The sequence below is a fragment of the Gouania willdenowi genome, chromosome 19, assembly GCF_900634775.1.
Source record: "Gouania willdenowi chromosome 19, fGouWil2.1, whole genome shotgun sequence".
Classification (NCBI taxonomy): domain Eukaryota; kingdom Metazoa; phylum Chordata; class Actinopteri; order Blenniiformes; family Gobiesocidae; genus Gouania; species Gouania willdenowi.
The window spans coordinates 19651750-19673587 of record NC_041062.1 but is presented as its reverse complement, the minus strand read 5'-3'; the positions used below and the strand labels follow the sequence as shown (position 1 = coordinate 19673587).

The window sequence follows — 21838 nt, the reverse complement described above, 5'->3', positions numbered from 1 at the left end:
GTTTTGCTTTTGGAATTCCTGTTTTCTGTATTTTTGTTTCTTGGTTATGATAATTCAATCATTTTTTACCCAATTTCCTAACAGTTAAGGTCATGTTGTGATCCGAGAGCCCAGTAATGAGGTTATAGGTTTTTGTTATTCTTTCTGGCCTATTTGTGAGAATCAGGTCAATCAGCGTTCTACTACTTCTAGTGATTCTGGTAGGTTTGTCTATCAGCTGTTTATATTTAAATTTATCTACTAGAACTTTTAGTTTCATTTTGCTACTTTTTTCCAGCCAGTTTATATTAAAGTCGCCCAATATTATGCTTTCAGAGCAATCCATGTTTGAAAGAAAACTCTTGAATTCATTGTAAAAGTTCACACTGTGTGAGGGTGGATTGTAAAGAACACATAAGTTAAATTTCATAGTTGTGGACAAAGTGACTAGGGCAAGGCACTCAAATTTCACATTAATTGCAACCTCTTCACATTGAAATTGATCTCTAATGTATATTAACACCCCCCGCCCCTTCCCTTTTCCCGATCTCTTCTAAAGCACTTGTAGCCTGGTATATTAATTAGATTTGTTGGAGTACATTGATTTAGCCAGCTTTCAGAAATGCACAAAAAGTCCAAATTCGAGTCAGTTAATAGGTTATGTATTTGGTCTATTTTTGGTAAAATACTTCTAACATTGAGATGTCCACCTAGTATTCCTTTGGGTTTCGTTTGCGGATTCCATATAACTTGCGCATGATTTACAGTCTGGAAAAACTTGAGTTGCCTCTGCTTCGCTGTTGCGCGATTTGAAGTTTTGACCCTTGCGGGACACCGTCTTTGTTTACTTTCTGCGTCTGTCATAGCAGCATTGGAAGATATTTGATTCTCGAATACATGGTGGTTAGGTGAATTACAACTCACCGCTGTAGTGAGACAAATGGTGTCCAATGTTCTTCGTGGCTCCGTCGCATTTGCCAAACTCGACGTTTGGATAGTTTGCCGCCGCTTCATCGTAGAGGTAGTGGCCTCAGCCGTTTCAGCAATCCCGCAGATGGACTTGCTAGGCTTCACCCTGCTGGATCCCGTGACAGCGACAGGCGAAACCCGTACACTCGCTGCAGCGCTCCACGATAATCCCGGATGGCGTCCTCGTCCAAGTAGCCAGTCAACGGGGGCATCCCGCGCGGTGGAGAGGGCAGTGCGGCGCAGCCGGTAAACTCGCCGCTACTCCCTGATGGATCCGTCCAACCAGTGACCACATCCGTGTCGCTCGCTGGTCCCGCCGGAGAGGTGGAAGAATTGAGGTGAGTGTTTAGCTCAAACGTGTGGTGTGAAGTAAAAGTGCGTACCTGTAAGTTTCCTGCTATGCTCTTGCGGAGGTTTGATGCGATGATATTAGGGCTAATGGGGCTATCCGAAGTTGGACCAGTTGTCTGACCGGGGCATTGGTGGATGTCCCCGGACAGCAGAAGGCAGATGGTGATTATTAGCGCGAGGCTCTGTTGCGGTTTTAGTGCCGATTTGGTGTGTTTTCTTACTTTGCTGTACAGATGTGGATGAATGAAAGTAGCAGCGAGGACGTATCCTCCAAGTCCAACATTTTTCGTGGCTTTGAGTGTTACAATGTCCACCGATGTAGGTTTAATGCTATTGGAACAATAAGTGTTACTCAGAATCCACCCACTGCTGCTCCGTGGAGGGTGGGACCAGCAAAGTCCAAATCCACATCCAGGCCCGCTTTAAGGTACTCCCTCTTATAGGCTGTTTTCAATATGTTACTCTTCTTTCTGTGGAATGAGGGATTAAATAAAATCTTAAACAAACAAAAGATGCGATGACCTTGGATACTAAAGGTTTGCACTTACCCAGTATAGTTTTTTTATCTGAGCAAGAAGATCCTGGCCCTTTACTAGAAAGATATTCTAAGTTGAGGTTTTGTTTATTCAGACAAGGTTCTTCAGGAAATGTTTCAACTGTCAACTTCCAGTTATCGTCAGAATAAACAAAACCTCAACTTAACACACTATTAAAAAAGAAGAGAAAATGGATCTCGCTGGAACCATTACATGGAAGTCAAGTGAAACTTCAAAGGAACCATCAAAGGCAATCAGCAGAACTCCTCTGAGGAAGACTGGCAGTTAACAGTTGAAACATGTCAGGAGAGTAATGAAAATCCTGAAAAACCTTGTCTGAATAAGCAAAACCACAATTTAACATACGGTTAAAAAAAAAAAAAGACAAAAAAGAAAAGAATCTCGTTGGAATATTTACAGAAAGATATCCATTTAAGCAGTTCTTTAATAAATCTAATCTCATTATTACTACTCTGGAGTCCAATTTTGAGCAATTGATTCAATAATGTATTGCTTAACAAACACACCATTGTATTGTAATTTAGAACTGACCTGAAGTTTGGAAACAGCTTCTAATGACATTTTTCTTTATAATGTATTTAAATTCATATGTTGGGACAGTTGTGTGCTAATTAATATCTGTCCCCATCAGATGATCTCATGTCATCAGGCCAGGCTGGAACCTTCGACTTTGTCTTCTTCGACGCGGACAAAGTTAGCGACAACACCTATTATGAGAAGTCTCTGCAGCTGCTGAGAAAAGGAGGCATCATTGCTATCGACAACGTGAGAACTTTTTGTTAATGTTTGTAAAATCCAAGCAACAGGACGAGTTTGACGCACATGCTTTAAAACTAAAGTGTGTGTGTGTGTTGCTGCAGGTGCTGTGGGGGGGGGCGTGTCCTGAACCCGACACCAGACGACAACGACACCGTGGCCATCGATAAACTCAACAAGAAGTTGCTCAAAGATATTCGGATCAGTCTGAGCATGCTCACCGTGGGAGACGGGCTGACTCTGGCGTTTAAACTCTGACAAGGTTTTTTTGTAGTGTTACGGGTCACACGAATGAATGACCACAATAACAAATATAAATACCTGTAAAAGTAGATGTAACAGAAGAATCAGGACAGGATGTTCACACAACGGCCTCCAGAACGCTTCTCTTTAATGTCACACCATCACAATCACATATAACATACAGTATTTACTTAGTCCAGTTTCTCACTTAACAAACTTCACATCAAACAATTTCCACATCTCACTTTACATCAACTTAACAATACACATATAATTAATACATAATCTAATTTTAAACGATAACCATTTAACTACATACAGTTTAACCTGACTGTACATTCAGTGTCTTACTCTAAGGATAACCTAAATCTTGTCATTACCTATACAGGTTCACAAGTTTCATTAACTTGTGTATAAAAAAAACCATCTTTGCCTCTACCAAGGGGCCTGGACCAAAGCATTATGTTTATGATGTGTGTTATAATTTCCATGAACTAACAAGAACTGTAAAACAAAAGACAAAATTTATATTGGCCGCTACAGGCTGAACTGGGCCCGTCTCATTTTATCTAAAATGGCCGCTACAGGACGATCTTTGCCTGTGCCAAGATGGCGGCCGCCGACCGAACGCCCGCACATGTGATTGTCCCCAAAATCACCCATAACTTATGAAAACACATTTTAAACATCACGCAACCCCTCTAGTGCTGTCAACATTAACCCGGTCCCCACATTCCATCGTGTTTTTGTACTTTTACTGACCTGTAAAAGTAGATGTAACAGAAGAATCAGGACAGGATGTTCACACAACGCCCTCCAGAACGCTTCTGAAGTAGTGTTGTATCGTTCGTGAACGATTCGTTCAAAATGAACTAATCTTTTATATGACTCGGGAGTAACGAGTCTTCTCAGGGAGCGATTCGTTCATTTTCATGCAGTACCTTCTCTCGCCACATGGCAGCAGCTGCATGAGCTCAGTCAGCAGCAGACAGGAAACAGAAATGATTCGTTCACCACTCACTCAGCTGGATCCATTCTCAGGTCCCAGTTCTTTAGTCACGTGACAGACAGGCTGTCTGTGAGCAGCAAGCACTGCAGTTCGTTCGGTTCGTTCACGATTCGTTCATACGGATCATGACGGATTGCTCTTTCGTTCATTCGTCACGTGACAGCTGTGGCTCAGACAGCTACGGGGCTGGGGGGCTGTTGACTGAGAGCTGAACAAGGAAATGATTGATGTCTGATATCTACAGTTTATTTGTCATGTGACACCCGATATAGATTATTTATTCACGAAATCATAATTATAGTGGTCTTCAGTCCTTGTTGTGTTATTGTATAGCCTATATAATGAATGTGTTTGTAAATAAATACTTTCGAAAATTATATCAACGTGTTAACTTTGTGTTATTTGCCACACAATAGTAAAATACCACAATACGTTATTCATTCATGAAATCATAACTAATCAGCGGTCTCCGGTTCTTTTAACCTTTTTTATTTGAATAATATAATTTTAATTACGTTAAACATCTAGGCTGCACTTAATAGCTCCGGTTACCCACTCTGCTTTTGCTCATGTTCAAAACTTTCTGCACACGTCTGTGTTCTGTGACATGTCCGGAGAAAAAGTCACAATTTCATGAGATTTTTTTATTTTTTATATAAGTCTACCTGCGCTATATTAATCTGTGTATTGCTCTGCTCGTCTGCTGCTGCAGTATCGCTGTCAGTCTGATAGCCTACATAACGGGTTTGCATCGGATGAGAAAAGGAGGTGGAAACGCACCACAAATTCTCACTAAATGTTAACTTTAGAGCCTCTGATCAGCAGCTCACATAGCCCAAATTTGCATACTGGTTTAAGAGCACTTGAGAGCATAATTAGTCGTACACACTTTCACACAGCGCAACAGGGGGTTCACTCGGTTATAGTCACGGCACATGCCGGTGTCGCATCCACTCCCACTGTGCGAAACTAATTCACGTCACAAGTTGGCGTAATTATTTATACATTTTTCTACTACCTGAGCTAAATGGGGTTTGGCATGAAATTGTGTGCAAAGTGGCAATTGTTTGACTCTAATGATATAGCTTTTTTCACCTCGTCACATTTTAATGTCGCACAGAGTGAACTACTAGGAGTGACGTGATTCTGGGCCACAAATTGAGCGCTACTGTCATTCAAGGCTCCATGATGGGCAGTTACCCATCCCCCCACCCATCACCTACATTTACATTAAGTGCCAGGTAAAATCAGAACACAAACAACAGGGGTCTGAGCAGGTCAGAAAAATGAGTGGAAGGAAAAGGAGTGACATTTGGAACCATTTCAGTGAGGTTTCAGCCACTAAATCCAAATGCAATATTTGCAAAAGGATTTTATCAACCCAAGGAGGAAGCACTTCAAATTTGAGAAGACACCTTAAAACGGCACATCCAACTGTGCAGTTAGCACAAGTGAGGGGGGAGAGTGACGATGGAGCCACTGCAGCAGCTGCAAATATCTCCACCAGTAGCACTTTATCTGGACCTCAAATCACTGCTGCTGCAACACTGGCTACAGCTTCTGCAATATCCAGTACACCAGCAGCACCCACCACCACCACCCAAACAGCAGTTAGACCACGGAGGCCACAACAAACACATATGGGCACTTACATTACAAGGCCAATGGATCCACTCAGGCAGAGCAAACTGGATGAAGCACTGGTTAAAATGATAGCTTCTGACTATCAACCATTCTCCATCGTTGAGGACAAAGGCTTCAAAGAATTCACAAAGACCCTGGACCCTTCATACACTCTGCCAAGCAGGAAAACACTTTCTCAAACTCTACTGCCAAAGATGTATGGAAAGATAAGAGCTGAGTTGTTGGAGAAAATCAAGAATGCTCCTGCTGTATGCCTCACAACTGACTGCTGGACATCTGTAACAACCACAAGCTACATGTCTGTGACCTGCCACTATGTACAGGATTTTGCAATGACATCCCATCTCCTGGACTGTTTTGTCTTGACAGACAGACACACTTCTGCTCACCTGGCAAGTGAGTTGAAGAGAGTTGCAGATGAATGGGGTGTCAGTGACAAAGTTGTAGCTTGTGTCACAGACAATGCCAGCAACATTGTGGCAGCCCTGAGAGACCACCTGCACTGGGACCACATACCATGCTTTGCTCATGTTTTAAATCTTGTTGTGAGAGCTGCACTTAGAGAGGTTCAGGGTACAGTTCATAAAATAAAAGCTGTGGTGGAATACTTCCACAGAAGCACAGTTGCTTCAGACAAGCTGAAGGCCACACAGCAACAGATGGGCCAGGAGCAGCTGCGCTTGAAGCAGGATGTGGTTACAAGGTGGAATTCCACATTTTATATGGTGAAAAGGTTCATTGATGTCAAGGATCCAGTCATCTCCACCCTGGCACTTATCAATGCACCCCTATCCACACTGTCCACAGAGGAATGGGAAATTGCTCAGGAAACAGCGGACATCCTCAAACCTTTTGAGGAGGTCACCGTTGAAGTGAGCGCTGAGAGGTATGTAGTTAAAGTAATTCATTTATATTAAACTAACTCACTTTTAATAAGCACAAACTTCATATTTAAAAATATATATATAGTTAGTGATGGATTTTAACTGTATCCTTACTGTTAACAAAGACACATGACATTGATCTGTGATAGTACACTGTTATAACTGCTTTTGAGAACAAAATATGAATAATTGAACTCTGTCTGTAGGTTTGTGACTGCCTCCAAAGTGATTCTGATGGCAAGAGGTCTTCAGAGGATTGTTGCTCGCCATCAAAGAAGCCCGTCAGTCCATGAACCTATTAAAAAACTGGTGGACAGCCTGATGTCTGAAATGCAGAAGAGGTTCAGCAAGGTGGAGCACATTGAGAAGCTTGCTGATGCAACTTGTTTGGACCCAAGGTTCAAAAAGCAAGCTTTTGTTAACAGCAAGGCTGCAGAGGACACTGTGAAGAGAATCACAGCTGCTGCAGCACACAACCACCCCAGTCACAGTGAGGAGGAGGAGTCTCAAAATCCCTCTGTGGCTGCCAGCACAGGGGCCATGTTTTGGGAAGACTTCGATGAGAGGGTTGCAAGCACCAGGGCTTCCACTTCCTCAGATTCTGCCACATCGAGCACCTCAACTGCTGCCATGATGGAGATGCGGGCCTACTTGGCAGAGCCACTCCTATCCCGCTCATCAGATCCTCTGGCATGGTGGAGGATGTGCTCGCCCGTATTCAAAACTCTGTGTGAGGTGATGAAAACTAGACTGTGCATTGTGGCCACATCTGTGCCCTCTGAGAGAGTTTTCTCAAAGACTGGGCAGATAATCACAGACAGACGGAACAGGCTCAGCCCCTCCAAGGTCCGCCAGCTTGTGTTTCTAAATGCCAACTTGCCTTAAAGCTGGCCTTTAATATACATGTGTCACTTTTAATTGTGCAATATTGTTGGTTTGGTTTGGTTTGGTTTTTATTTAATTTTATTCTTATTTAACTTTTTCTATTTAACTTTATTTATGTCTCTTAGATGTGTATAGTGTTGTGTATGTAATATACATGTGTCACTTTTAATTGTGCAATATTGTTGGTTTGGTTTGGTTTTTATTTAATTTTATTCTTATTTAACTTTTTCTATTTAACTTTATGTCTCTTACTCTTAGATGTGTATGTTGTGTATATAATACACATGTGTCACTTTTAATTGTGCAATATTGTTGGTTTGGTTTTTATTTAATTTTATTCTTTAACTTTTTCTATTTAACTTTATTTTTGTCTCTTAGATGTGTGTAGTGTTGTGTATATAATGTAAAGTGTGTTTTATATATAAGTCTCTTTAAAAATAAATATTTTCGAAAATTATATCAGCATATTTATTGTGTTATACTCTGCCACAAAATAATCAAACATAACAATGATAACAACAAACACAATAAAAATAACAATAATAGTAATAATAATAATGTCACTTTTTGGACACAATAAATGCACCATGTAAACATAGGCAACTCATCAACTATTATTTTTTGTTTTAATTGTATCATTAATTGTCAAAATTAGTTTTACATTCGCTGTCCTCTCCCCAGCTGTCATGTGATCGACTGCTCAGCCGAAAGGGTCTCTGTCTGCTCAGGCTGTGGAGCAGAGCAGTACTTGTTCTCGTTCATCCAACTCGTTCATTTGTCACGAGTCTGACTCGCGGGCTGACCGGGTCTTTCTCGTTCATCGTTCACAGCTCAGTACTTCGTTCTCGTTCGTCCAACTGGTTCCTTTGTCACATGACTCGCGGGCTGACCGGGTCTTTCTCGTTCATCGTTCATCGGTTCACAGCTCTGGCTCAGGCTGAGCTCTGCGCCAGCAGCATTACTTCTCTCTGATTGGTCTGTTTTCACTGTCACGTGACAGTTACCCAGACTGCCGTGCTGTTAAACAATGATAACAGAGAGGATACAGGACACAAGTTACATTATTGTGGTGTGTGTTAGCTTTCCTGGGTTTTCAAATGGCTTGAATAGCTTATGGCATTTTGTGTGTTATACTTTGTCACCTGAAGCAAACCATCTTGTCTACAGTATTTATAGTTGGAGAAAACACGTCGGCGGTATGAGTTCTGCATTGTGCAGGCTTCAGCGCCATCTGCTGTACAAATGAACGAAATGATTCGTTCGGGACTCGTTCAATTTAATGTTCGAGAGTTAAAGAATCGAATCAGAGGAAAGAACCGGTTTTCCCATCACTATTCTGAAGAGACGGGGGAACGTGCCACACCTTTACCTGTCCCCCAAGAAACCAGGTCCCCATGGAAGTTCCTCTACTCAGCCCTACTGATCAAATTATAGTACAAAACTAACTAAATGTTTACAAAAATACTGCAAATAATAAATAAATAAAATAAATAAAAAAATAAACAAAAACCTATATATAAATTGTAGCTCACCTATTTGTGGGGGTACCACAGTAGCGTGTCGTTAGTTTGTAGTCGACACTGAACTAACGTCAATATACAGCTTATTGGAGCGTTTTTTTTTTTTTTTTTACCAACTTGTGATACAGTCGTTGAAATGAAATAAAAGCTCATGATTTTGTTGTTATTTTATTTACTCGCTCGCATTCAATTTTTTTACTGAACCATAAATCAGAACAAAATCAAATGTTTGTTTTCAAGGCTTTATTGTAAATTTTTTCCACACCAAAGACATAAACTGTTACTGTTTGTACTTCGGGTTGACTTCAACACTGGAGAGGACAGCTCAACCTAAGAATTATCAGATAATCCTTAAATTTATAAAACGCTTCATGTCTCCATTTCCAAACCAAGGCCAAGTTTGTGTCCACCAGCGTTGATATTCTTCCCGTCCAACAGGGCATATAGGGTGAGTTTTATACCTGGGGAAAAATAATTTGGGTTGATAAAACCTGGCTTTTCTTAAGTACTTCAAATATTGTCCTTACCAGGCCGCAGACTCTGAGTGTATCCCAATCCTAGGAGGCCGGATTTATTCACCTTAGCCTGGAAAACACACACAATTCAATACATGGAAATATTAAATACAGAAATTATAGATTAACTGTAATTGCAAAAAATCTGTTGCTGTTGTAATCATAATTGAGTTCACAAAATGAACTTTGACCGTTTTTTGTAGAATTTTCATGCCAACTACAATCACAATTTATCTAAACAAAGCAGACGTACATGTTGGTGTGAATCTGGGTGTTTTCAGTCTTGTAACCGAGAGAAATATTGCCCTGGGTCATCTTAGACTTAGCAGAGTCAAAGGTCATCTGGCAGCCTCCCAGCCAACCTTTATATCCACCCACTGCTGCTCCGTGGAGGGTGGGACCAGCAAAGTTAAAATCCACATCCAGGCCCGCATTAAGGTACTCCCTCTTATAGGCTGTTTTCAATATGTTACTCTTCTTTCTGTGGAATGAGGGATTAAATAAAATCTTAAACAAACAAAAGATGAGATGACCTTGGATATTAAAGGTTTGCACTTACCCAGTGTTTGGTGAAAACATGGTGTCAAAGGAAAGTTTCAAACCTTTGGTGATTTGAAAAAAAAAAAATGGTTCAATCAGCCACATTTGACTCACTTTCTTTAATAAGTAGGTGAAAAGAGTCACGGTGTCATTGAACTGACCTTATCCTCAACACAGACTCCTGCCCCGAGTGTGTTTTCTGTGGTCCACTTCTCAGTGAACGTCAGCCCGTGTTGAGGCCATTTGTATTTGGTTTTTAGTTGTGTTGTAGTAGTCGAGACCGGTCTCAAGACCAAATTTTAAAGGTCTCGGTCTTGTCTCGGACTCGGGATTTTCCCTCAAGACCGTTCGAGACCAGCACTAATTCCTGTTATTTTTAAACTATTTTGTAATGTGATAATAACACGGTGAAGAACGGGATTAAACAATCTTTTATTCATTCTTTAATCCACCCCGTATAATGACCACAACTTTCCTTAATGTGACTGAGTGACATGCGTGTGTGTGTGTTTCAGTTTGGACCGGGGAGCGGAAGGGTGAAAACAATCACCAGTAATAAATATTATCTCCCTGGTAAAGACAGTAGTTCTAACAACTGGTAAAATGATAAACTGGTGATATTACAGCCTGTGAACGCAATTCGGGGACGCATTTACTCCACCTCTGGGTCCTAGTGCCTACCGTCTGGTGAAGCCTGTTCCGTTTACCGAGGTCTGTGTCTGTTTAATTAATTTGTGTGTGTCCTTGTGAAATTCCACGTTTATGCCTCCGTCCATCCACTCTTTTCATTATATCCATGTCTTTTAAGGCTCTTATTAAATAGTGTCCGGGTCGCCGCCATCTTGTATTAAGTCGTCATCGCCGCAAGTCGCGCAAGCGCATAATGACGCAAATAACTGTAACGAGGTCTTATATTAGTCTATTTTCTTTTTAAAGTGGTGGTTTTTTGTGGCTTTAGACTCCAATTACATATTTGTAGATAATATGTTCCCTACAATGTAAATAGGTTCACAACTATATATATACTATTTTTCAGTGGTGGGCCGTCAGGGCCAGCAAGGCCTTCTCTGCTGGCCTAAACATAATCAGAAAATACATTTCATTTTAATATATTTTTTTCATAAATATGTACTAAATTATTCCTCATAGTCTTTTCTCTTCATTTCATAGCTTTCCTCTTGGTTGCGCTGCTTCCAGGATTGTATATTTATCTTATAGCTTTCATCCAATCATATTTGAGCTGTCACTTGTTGCCAGCCTCCACGAAATCTTCCCGAGGCCTTCAGAATTAAAAGTGGGGGGGGGCCTGTACACTTAAATGAACTGAAACAGACAGACTGTGATAACCAATCAGATTTCGAGTTGGGGACATCAGGGCCAGCGAGCAGGTCTCACGTTGAACGTGACATGTTCTGACGTTCACGTCCTCTGATTGGATACGCACTAGTGAGAGGCAGCGCTATGCAAAGTAGAGTGACGTTAACCAAATGGAAGCTGGTGTCCCATTAGCGACTCGAACGAGCGAAAACGTTAATTTCGCTGTTTTTTTTCAACCCACAATGGCTGAAGGAGGAGAAGAGATTGATCTGGTCGCTGATTTACATGCAACGCCATTTTCAAGATGGACCTTTCAAGAAAAACTTGATATTGTGAGGATGGGTTGTCCAACCCCCGCGCTAGCTAACCTGTCCCAGCCAGGAAAAGGGTTTGTGCTCCACTTTCATAGCAGCAGCTACGAGCGGTATCCCTGGCTCACAGGTTCAGAGAGACTCTGCTTTCAGCACTAGCCTCCATGTCGATAGAAAAGAACTTATTGGTGGAACTGAGACGGACAGATAAACTGTACAACAGTCATTGAAGTCTTCTTGAGGAAAGAAAGGAGGATGGATTTTGTGTTCAAATAAGCGGGGATAGTCGTTTTGGTGACCACAAAGCTTTTTTTTCTTCTTTTTATTTCTATATTTTTGTGATTTTATTTCGTAAGCCCTGTCTTGTCGGTCTGGTAGAGCGGTCTGCACCGTGCCGCGCTGGGCGCAGCCTGCGCTTTACCATCGAGACAGAGCCCATAATGTGCCGGTACCTGGTGCACCTGTGACTTCAGTGAAGGGACTGAATTGTTTGGCTTTAATCTATATCAAACGTTCAAGGAGTAGGCTACACCATTTCACCACTGTCAGAAATGAATGAATGAAACTGCTTTACGGGTGCGACAATGTGCTGTTTAGTGGACTTTTGTAGACTAATTGCCTTTTATTTTTAAGTTGTGACAGTATCCAAGCGATCATATAACTTTTACTTTACTACTTTTAATTGTTAATACAGATGTATTGATTTTAAATGCTCCGGAAATAAAGTAGTTGTACTCAACTATGTTTGTTTGTGTATAAATGTATGGTTTAGAGAGACATGACATCATAATGATGTTATTAAGAGGTGGATTCATTCAGTGTAGGACATCACTGAAGGCCTAGGTGTGAAATGCACTGCTCGCCACTGCTATTTTTGTAGTTTCTGTTTCCACTGTATCCAGAATAAATATAATCTTTCTCAAAAAGAACTGTTGATTGATTTGTCACATGACTGTTCCAGAGTTTGAGTTTGTTTTATTTAGTTTCACATCTACCTGTAGCTCTATGTTTTAAACTGCTGACAACTTGTTTGTAGTTTTATTTCAGAAAGTTTCAGTTTTACAGTTACAGTTGGGGAACTTTGTGATTAAAGGGGAAGTGAAACACTCCAACAAGTGCCCTTCTTTCAGTCCATAGGGGTCTTTTTTAAACACTGTTCACTATATCAGGTATATATAGAGGTGGAAAGACTACTGATATCTCATACTCAAGAAGAAGTACTAGTATTTGATTACAATTGTCATACGTAAAATACTCTAGTACAAAATAAAAAGTAGCTTAGCTAAATAGTACTCAAAGTAAAAGTTATTTGTTACTTTCAGCACCCACGTGTATTTTTGGTAGTACATTGTTGCCATGGTTCCCTTGAATACAGTAAACATCTCATGTTTAAATTTATAAACAAAGAGACCAAATCTTAATTATTTTTCCACAAAGGCGTCTGTGTAACATTAAATGTTTTTTCCAAATGTACAATTCTTTTAAAAATAAAATAACACCAATAAATTAAATTAATAATAAAAAAACATTTTCAGGCTCTAAGTATTGCTACATTTATGAACGCTATAATAGTGCCATGCCAAATGTGCCATGTGGGTAACAACATAATTGGTAGAAACCACAACCTGAACCTAAGAAAGTGTTTGGGCTTCGATCATATGGATTATGTTAAATATGAGATTATAAAACGGAAATAAAAGAATCATTTATAGAATAATAGAAATTGAACTAATGACTTTACTTATTTTAAAACATACTCAAGTACAAGTAAAATGACTGATTTAGAAGTAATGTAACCCATTACTATCACCTCTGGGTATATATTCCCTACATATGAGAATATTTGTGTTTACAGTATCTTGGCACTGAGATCAGATCAGTGAATGGATACTGTTATTATTACCCAGCAGCATTTCACTGCTTTATTGACAGTTTGTGAGGGTCTGTGGACCCCCTTTGTTGTAGACCCCGTCACAGCACATCAGGAAAAATGTTTGTTTAAAGCCGTTAGTGATAAGCTGCTCGTTTTGCTGAGTCAGCTAAGCAGCTGGTTTATTTGTAACAAACATTAAACCAATGGTTGTCTAAGTACACACCTGCCAGTGCAGTGAAACAGGGAATGGGTCATTAAATCACTGAGTCAATACCAGTTTTTCTTTGCACTTGTTAAAGTGTGAAACGGTTCATGCTGCTGGCCATTTTGTTTTGGTGGTTTACAGACACGTCACATTCAAAATGGCAGATTGCACGCTCAAGAATTGCGACTTTCAAAATGGCTTTCATTGCTCTAATTTAGAAAAACAGCAAAACTATTGACGAGACAGGAATGCTTGTTTTTCACTTCCCCTTTATTTGTCTCGGGTGTGTAAATAATGAACTGCACAGGTGGACACTGGTATCCTGTTCCACTCCTCTATGAGGAATAGGGATGTAACGATTCACTCAACTCCCGATACGATTCGATTCACGATACTGGGTTCACGATACGATTTTCTCACGATTTATTTTACAAAATGGGAATGATGACAAATGACTGAAAAATATTCCTTCATTTTTTTGGGGAAAATACTATACTATGTTCCTTTTATTTTTCATTGTCAAAAGAATCCCTTGATAAACTATTCAAAATGATGCAATTTAACTAAAAATAAATCTTGAATGAAATAAATAAAGGAATAATACAAATGAAGAAGCCTATTAATTTAAATTCTGGTTCTATAATAAACAATTCAAAACTGCGTAATAGTTCTTTTTCTTTTTAAAAGTGCAACTGAAAATGTATTTTGTGCCTTAACAATTGGACTTTAAAAAAAAAAAAAACAGTCATTTTACTGTATTTACGTCAGATATTTGTTTAGACCAGCAGAGGGCGCTGGTAACCCAGTGGTCGGTTGGCATGCAGTGAAGAAGAGAAGCTATGCTTAGCAGACAGAGTTAATAGAAAAACCTGACTTTTACAGATATTCAAGTAATATTACAGATATTCTTTTGGTGCTAAAGGAGTAAAGAATCATTTATGAGCATGTTTAACAGTAAATGGCGGCCAGAAAGAAAATAGTAGCAGATTCCGCCCGTCACGTCCGCTTCTGGAAGGATAAATATATAGCGCCCTCTGCTGGTTAAAAAAAGTACTGCGATTCAATTTTCAGAGCATCGATGTGAACCGTTGTACCTATGAATCGATTTTTAACTGCCTTACGATTAATCGTTACATCCCTAATGAGGAATGTTAACTGGTTGAGGTTGGAAAGATTTTGCTCCTTCACCTTTCAATTGAGGATGATCCCATTCCTACCTGTAAAGTTTACACATGCAGTGCTTATTAAGGATGTCCCGAACCGATATCCGCCAGAAAACAAATATTGGATTTTATCGGTCTGCATCTAAAATCACTGATGTAAGTGCTCCGATAAATGTATATTGTAAATTATATAATTATATATATATATAGGCCTGGGAAGATAATCGATAAATCAATTAACCGGACGGTAAACAAAATGAACTCGGTAAGTTTTCCGGCCTCTGTATAGTGCCATTATCATGCGTAGCCTCTGCAGCCGACAGCAGAGGCTAGTGTTAGCAACACATATTACACAGCAGATAACTCAGTCATTTCTAATAATTTTTCAGTGAACCTGCAACGTAATTACTCTAAGATAGTATTCCAACTCCAGGCAATCTTAGATTAGGGAAATCAAACAGTTATAGTCCGGTAGATGCGGCAACTCTCGACCTACTACTGAGCTTCGGATTGCTACGCCGGTTACACTCAGCGGCCTATGAAGCAGCGGAACCTCTTACCCGCGGTGTCCGCCAGTGGAGGAGATGTGATTGGAAGTAGAAGCGGGGATGCCGAGCGAGGCTAGCAACCAAGCTAAGTCTAAGTATTTTGTTTTCCTCGTCTTTCGCCTCCAAACAGGATGGGTTACAAGGGGCTTCACCCTCAGCACCAGTATGTTTGATCCGTAGCGGAATTAACGGAGTAAACTAGAAACTATTTGGTTCATTCTGTTTGGTTTAAGACTGAATGAAAACTGAACAAAATGAAACAGGTGGAGGCGGGGCCGCTAGCATTTTTGTTTACAAAGGTTTTAACTGGATTGGAAGTGTTAGCTGACAAGGAATGTACAACTATATACCTCTGTGCCTCAATGTTTATTATTTATTGCAAGTGCAATTTTGTTTTTTGAGAGAGACTTGATAAACCATTTTATTTATTGCTTTGTGTGTGGTTTTGCATTTGAGGTGTTTTTTTTTTTTTCCTGAACAGAGATGGGGTTTATTTTATTGTTTTTGTTTGTGATATCTATTAAAGTATAATTTTTAGCAAACAGAGACAGTCCATTTTATTTAAATTGTTTGTTTTATTTGTTTAAAATATTTAAAAGTTTTTGAAGTTTCAATGGTAAAATACACTAATGAGAAATACAAGTGTATTGCGTTTGAAAGGTTGTACTTGCATTTTTATATGTTATCATTATTTTGTGGTTAATTTGGTCTAAAAAAATTGACAATATCGTTTATCTGCAATAATTTGTGGGACAATATATTGTCCAGCAAAATCTGTTATCAGCCCAGGCCTATATTTATATACGTATATATATATGTGTGTGACTCCAACAAAGTAGGTGGCGGCACTGCAGCAATAATCAGAATCAGAATCAGAATCATCTTTATTCGCCAAGTGTATGTTGTACACACGAGGAATTTGACTCGGTCAACTGTGTTCTCTCCAATAGTGAAAACATTCAATAATAAACAATCAACTAGAAAAGATGATAAGTATAAACATAAGTATAAATATAAACAGTAGTTAGACTATAATGTGCAAACTCGATAAAATAACAAGATAATAATAATAATAATAATAATAATAATAATAATAATAATAATAATAGTATAAAAAAAAATAATAAAATAAATAAATAAATAAATAAAAATAAAAAAATAAGATAAAAAGAAGGAAAATAATAGAAAAGAAAGATAATAATAAAATATAATAATAATAAAAGGAAAATAGTGCAGTAGAGCATTGATAAGTAGTGCAGGAGAACATTTAAATTAAAGGTATGTACATGAACATTCTCAGTGTCAGATTGATCCAGGGTTGTTATTTTTGGTTCCAGGGTTTTTTCACAGAACCAGGTCTGACACTCTTTGACTGTTTAGTGTTGATCAGAGTGACAGCCTGGGGGAAGAAACTGTTTTTATGGCGGGTTGTTTTGGCGTACAGTGATCTGTAGCGTCTGCCTGAGGGGAGGAGTTTAAACAGATTGTGTGCAGGGTGAGAGGGGTCTGCAGTGATGTTACCTGCCCGTTTTCTGACCCTGGACAGGTATAAGTCTTGGATGGAGGGCAGATCGACACCAATGATCTTTTCTGCAGTCCTTCTTCTTCTTTTGTTTTTTGGAGTCCTGAGAGCTTTGTGGCTGGGTGGATAAGGGCTGTGCTCTGACATCCAGGCAAACCTGCAGATTGAGATGTGTTGTGGGAACGTGATCCAGAGATTTAGGTGAAGTTAAAGGAATGGAGAGGTGGTGGCTAACATTAGCAGGAGCAGCAGCAGGAGGAGGAGGAGGAATCTTCCGAGACAAACTGGACTGGGATGAGGAGGTCAAAGGAGCCTCTTGCCTGAAATACAAAAAAAACACACAAGGTGGTCAATATAATTTTTCAGTTTCAATTACATTTTCAATTACCCATGTTTAATTACGATTACAGTGAACAGAATATTTAGTAGAAAGTGTCTATTTGTACGGACAACCCCCGGTGCTAATAGTACGGTTACCAAAGTACAACTACATCTTAGGGTTAGGTTATAACCCAATATCGCAACAACTTTTAGGGTTAAGTTTAGTCTTAGTCACGTGACCTAAACTGGTCAAATGGGGGCGCTGCGTACGGATAGAATGTTGATACAGCAACCGATATCCACTGCCTATTTAGTATGATTATCATTTTTAACTAAAAATAATGCTTTTATTTGTTAATTTTCCTCACTCTCTCTTTCTCAAATACCCCCTGTATTGCCATTGCGTACCCCCATTTGACAAACACTGGGTTAGCAGGTAAAAAGCAGTGCCAGTACCTTGACGTAGCAGAAGTAGTGACCATAACGATCACTGTGCCCAGAGTGAACCAGTACAGCGTACAGGCTGTAGATCCGAGGCTTTCCTTGAGTCTTAGACATGAATGGACGTAGATCCAAGTACTCAGAGTATTTCACGTGCTGATTAACAAACAAAACAGGAATTAAAAGCAGTCGGAAACCAACAGAATACATGAGATAATCTTCTGTTTGCACATAGTGAGGATACCTTTGCGATCTTCCCTCCAGTGAAGTCATCAAATCTCTTAAGAGAGACAGTCAGCACGTTGGCGCTCTTATGAACTGTGAATCGCTTAGTGGCCGTGACCATGTCTTCACATCTAATGGAAGGAAATAATTGTTTCATTAGTTTGCTGGAAAACTACTATGATTATAAGAAAGAAAAAGAGCAGAAATTTGGTAAAGAATTATTCACTGACTTTGAGCACTTGTACGCGTTTTCACCACCGAGCTGCTCTGCCTTTACAAACTGCTCCAAAGCCTCGGACACAGTGGAAGCTTTCTGCATGGGAAGAGAAAACAGTTTAACTGATCATGTTCTGATGAACAAATCTTTAAATGTTAATCAGATTAAATCCAACAAATATCCTGAATATCCAGAGTGACATCCAGAAAAGGATCAAACGTATCCGAAACGGCTTGGCAGTTTAAACATTTCACTGTAAAAGGAAAAAATAATAAATCAATGCCATGTACAGTATGTAGTTGAGTCAAACCATGAGAACACAAACAATATGTTGGAATATAAAAAAGTAACAAATATCATACCTCTGGAGCGCAAATAGCCTCCAAATACTTGGTGGATTAACGTGGTTGCCTGCGTTTGCCTGTCCAGTCTATAAGAAGCACAAAACATGGTGTCAAACAAGAATGAACAACATGTGACTTGATACCAGGGTTAGGGTCAATTCTAATTGTAGTCACGTAATTGATAATTGTTTACAAATATGGCGTAATTGTAATTTAAAAAAAAATCTGTTGCTCTCATAATTGTAATTAAATTGCAATTGAGATCAGATAATTGACTTTGTAATTGTAATTGCCATGAAAATTCTATGAAAAAAAATTGTCAATTATAATTTAACGCAAAACTGGGGAACTATGTTACAGGTCTAAAAAATGAAACTTTTATGACACAAATAATAATATATTCAACCAAGAATTACTCAATAAAAATTGTTGGATTCCCATTCACAGAAAGCTACCACGTCACAGAGTTGTGATGCAAATAATTTAGTCTATTGGGCCCATTAACTACACATGCTCACTGTGTACCAGGACATTTCACATTTGGCTACAATAGAATATTGTGTGAACCAAAATGTGACATAATTAAAAGGAAATAATAGTCAATACAACATACATTTGGGAGTTTTATACGAGCTGTCACTGTTTGTTCTCATTCCTCGCCTTCTTCTTCTCCTTCATCTTATTCTTCTTCTTCCGTTTTTTGGAGTCCTGAGAGCTTTGTGGCTGGGTGGATAAGGGCTGTGCTCTGACATCCAGGCAAACCTGCAGATTAAGACGTGTTGTGAGAACGTGATCCAGAGATTTAGGTGAAGTTACAGGAATGGAGAGGTGGTGGCTAACATTAGCAGGAGCAGCAGCAGGAGGAGGAGGAGGAGGAATCTTCTGAGTCAAACTGGACTGGGATGAGGAGGTCAAAGGAGCCTCTTGCCTGAAATACAAAAAAAACACACAAGGTGGTCAATATAATTTTTCAGTTTCAATTACATTTTCAATTACCCATGTTTAATTACGATTACAGTGACCAGAATTTTTACTAATTACAATTAACATGGCAGCCTTGATTAAAACCACTTTTATTTTCTTGGAAAGAATAGTCCCTAATTCATCGTTTTACAGGATTTTTTTCCCCATCAAAACTACTAAATTAAGTGGGAGAAAATAGTATTGAAATGATTTCCTTTTGAAATGATTAATAATCAATCATCACTTACTTGTTGTAGAACAGAACATAGGCTTGGTGTTTCAGGACAGCACTGATGTCACTTTTTGACACTTTAGTGTCGTTCATCCTGTACCACTGGTTGTCACTCGCCTGTAAAACACACACACAATCAGCTATAGCTCTCAATGACATTTACACAAGACAGGGTTCAGATCAATTATAATTGTAATTGCGTAATTGATCATTAATTTACAATCATGGCGTAATAAAATCTTGTAATTGAGTTTTGATAGTTAACTTTGTAATTGTGATTGCCATGAAAATTCCAGAATATTTGTCAATTTTAGTTTAACGCAAAACTGGGGAAACATGTAACACTTCTATGTACATTTCTACGCATAATATACAATTATTAAAATATGTTTCATATCAAGCTTTACCACATTTTACCATTTAAAATAAATAAATAAACCGAATGATATACTGACACAAAAAAGACTCAGACACCCACACAAAAATGTTTAAAACCTATAATTTCATTGATTAGGAAGCCTAATGAGGTAATCAATAGATAATAAATAAATTAAATTATATATAATTATTTTTAGTGTATTTTACAGCTGATTTAGGAGCCGTTGTCATAAGAGATGCTAACAGAAAGCTAACACAAGAGGAAGGTTAACTTTTATTAGGTTATTTATTTCAGGCTCAGTAATTGTGATTCATCGTAATTTAACTTTAGTAATTGATACTTAATTACAAATATGGCGTAATTGTAATTGACTTTCACTGCAATCATAATTGAGATGTAATTGAAAATGTAATTGTAACTGAAAAATGTAGTTGACCCCAACCCTGACACACTTTTCAGCACAGAGCGTAATGATGGAATAAATGAGTGATAACACACATTTTAAAAAATATAATTTTGTAAACAAGTGGAATGAAACAGTATTTAGATTTATCTCTATGGTTTTTATGAATGCTGGTTATTTCCCACCTGGTGTGAGACCAAGATTCACTTTATTATATTTTCAGTTCATGTTCTAATCAAAATCATTTCTATCACCATTTTGTGTCATTTTGTATTTTGTTGTTTGTTATTGTTATTATTCAGTATATTTATCTCTTACTTTGTGTGTTTTTGTGTTGTTGGTATTATTTAAATCAGGGGTTCTCAACTGGTCTCACCCTGGGACCCACATTTTGCAACGGTTATTAAATTACGACCCACTTTTTTTTTTCTTCTAAGAATTCAAATCAAATTTTGTTATTCAAAAATAACCGTTGAACAACACATATATAATCTTTTTTAAAACATAAATCTACATATTTTCCTGGTCAACATGCATTTCTGTCAAATGGAAAGTTTATTTCAAAATAAAAGACAAGTACAGCATGAGAGAAATTTAGTATTTGTTTTTGACCAGCTGTTCGCGTCCCACTCAGTACAGGTCTGCGACCCACCAGTTGAGAATCACTGATTAAATCATTCTCTCTGTGTGTGTGTTTTTGGTGTCACTTCTTATGCCGTATTGTATGTTTCTCTGTTTTTTGTGTGTATTTTGAAGTGATCTTGTGTTTTTTTTTAATTTATTTTATTTAATGTGTCTTTGTCATTTTGTGTGTTACCGTTAATAGTATTTTTCTCTCTCTTAGTACATGTGTTTTTGGTGCCACTTTGTTTTTGTATTATTCACTATATTTTTCTCTTAATTTGTGTGTTTTTGTTGTCATTTTGTGAGTTGCTGGTAATATTTAGTAGAAAGTGTCTATTTGTACGGACAACCCCCGGTGCTAATAGTACGGTTACCAAAGTACAACTACATCTTAGGGTTAGGTTATAACCCAATATCCCAACAACTTTCAGGGTTAAGTTTAGTCTTAGTCACGTGACCCAAACTGGTCAAATGGGGGCGCTGCATACAGATAGAATGTTGATACAGCAACCGATAACCACTGCCTATTTAGTATTATTATCATTTTTAACTAAAAATAATGCTTTTATTTGTTAATTTTCCTCACTCTCTCTTTCTCAAATACCCCCTGTATTGCCATTGCGTACCCCCATTTGACAAACACTGGGTTAGCAGGTAAAAAGCAGTGCCAGTACCTTGACGTAGCAGAAGTAGTGACCATAACGATCACTGTGCCCAGAGTGAACCAGTACAGCGTACAGGCTGTAGATCCGAGGCTTTCCTTGAGTCTTAGACATGAATGGCCGTAGATCCAAGTACTCAGAGTATTTCACGTGCTGATTAACAAACAAAACAGGAATTAAAAGCAGTCGGAAACCAACAGAATACATGAGATAATCTTCTGTTTGCACATAGTAAG

At 38.7% G+C, this 21838-nt stretch overlaps 2 protein-coding genes, 2 long non-coding RNA genes and 1 pseudogene across 5 annotated transcripts; 1 reads left to right on the top strand and 4 right to left on the bottom strand.

The window, feature by feature from the left end:
• Positions 1-3698: 3698 nt before the first annotated feature.
• Positions 3699-7656, top strand: LOC114481257 (zinc finger BED domain-containing protein 4-like). Its single transcript, XM_028475927.1, has 2 exons — positions 3699-6394; positions 6599-7656. Exons 1-2 carry the CDS (start codon positions 5151-5153, stop codon positions 7275-7277), a joined length of 1923 nt encoding a protein of 640 aa, XP_028331728.1. The 5' UTR covers positions 3699-5150; the 3' UTR covers positions 7278-7656.
• A 75-nt stretch (positions 7657-7731) lies between these two features.
• On the bottom strand, positions 7732-8612 carry LOC114481259 (uncharacterized). Its single transcript, XR_003676228.1, has 2 exons — positions 8420-8612; positions 7732-8294 (listed from the first exon to the last, which is right to left on the bottom strand). It is a non-coding gene; the product is annotated as an uncharacterized LOC114481259 (long non-coding RNA).
• A 554-nt stretch (positions 8613-9166) lies between these two features.
• Positions 9167-10108, bottom strand: LOC114481863 (voltage-dependent anion-selective channel protein 2-like; annotated as a pseudogene).
• Positions 10109-16781: 6673 nt separating this feature from the next.
• Positions 16782-18424, bottom strand: LOC114481772 (ubiquitin carboxyl-terminal hydrolase 42-like). Of its 2 annotated transcripts, XM_028476812.1 has the most exons (6): positions 18358-18424; positions 18009-18248; positions 17798-17909; positions 17569-17709; positions 17027-17111; positions 16782-16948 (listed from the first exon to the last, which is right to left on the bottom strand). In XM_028476812.1, exons 2-5 carry the CDS (start codon positions 18095-18097, stop codon positions 17028-17030), a joined length of 426 nt encoding a protein of 141 aa, XP_028332613.1. In that variant the 5' UTR covers positions 18098-18248; positions 18358-18424; the 3' UTR covers positions 16782-16948; position 17027. The 2 variants fall into 2 exon arrangements, with proteins under 2 accessions (XP_028332613.1, XP_028332612.1); XM_028476811.1 differs by having other exon boundaries at positions 16883-17111.
• A 634-nt stretch (positions 18425-19058) lies between these two features.
• On the bottom strand, positions 19059-21751 carry LOC114481773 (uncharacterized). The gene is made up of 3 exons (XR_003676275.1): positions 21615-21751; positions 19180-19267; positions 19059-19101 (listed from the first exon to the last, which is right to left on the bottom strand). It is a non-coding gene; the product is annotated as an uncharacterized LOC114481773 (long non-coding RNA).
• Positions 21752-21838: the final 87 nt, after the last annotated feature.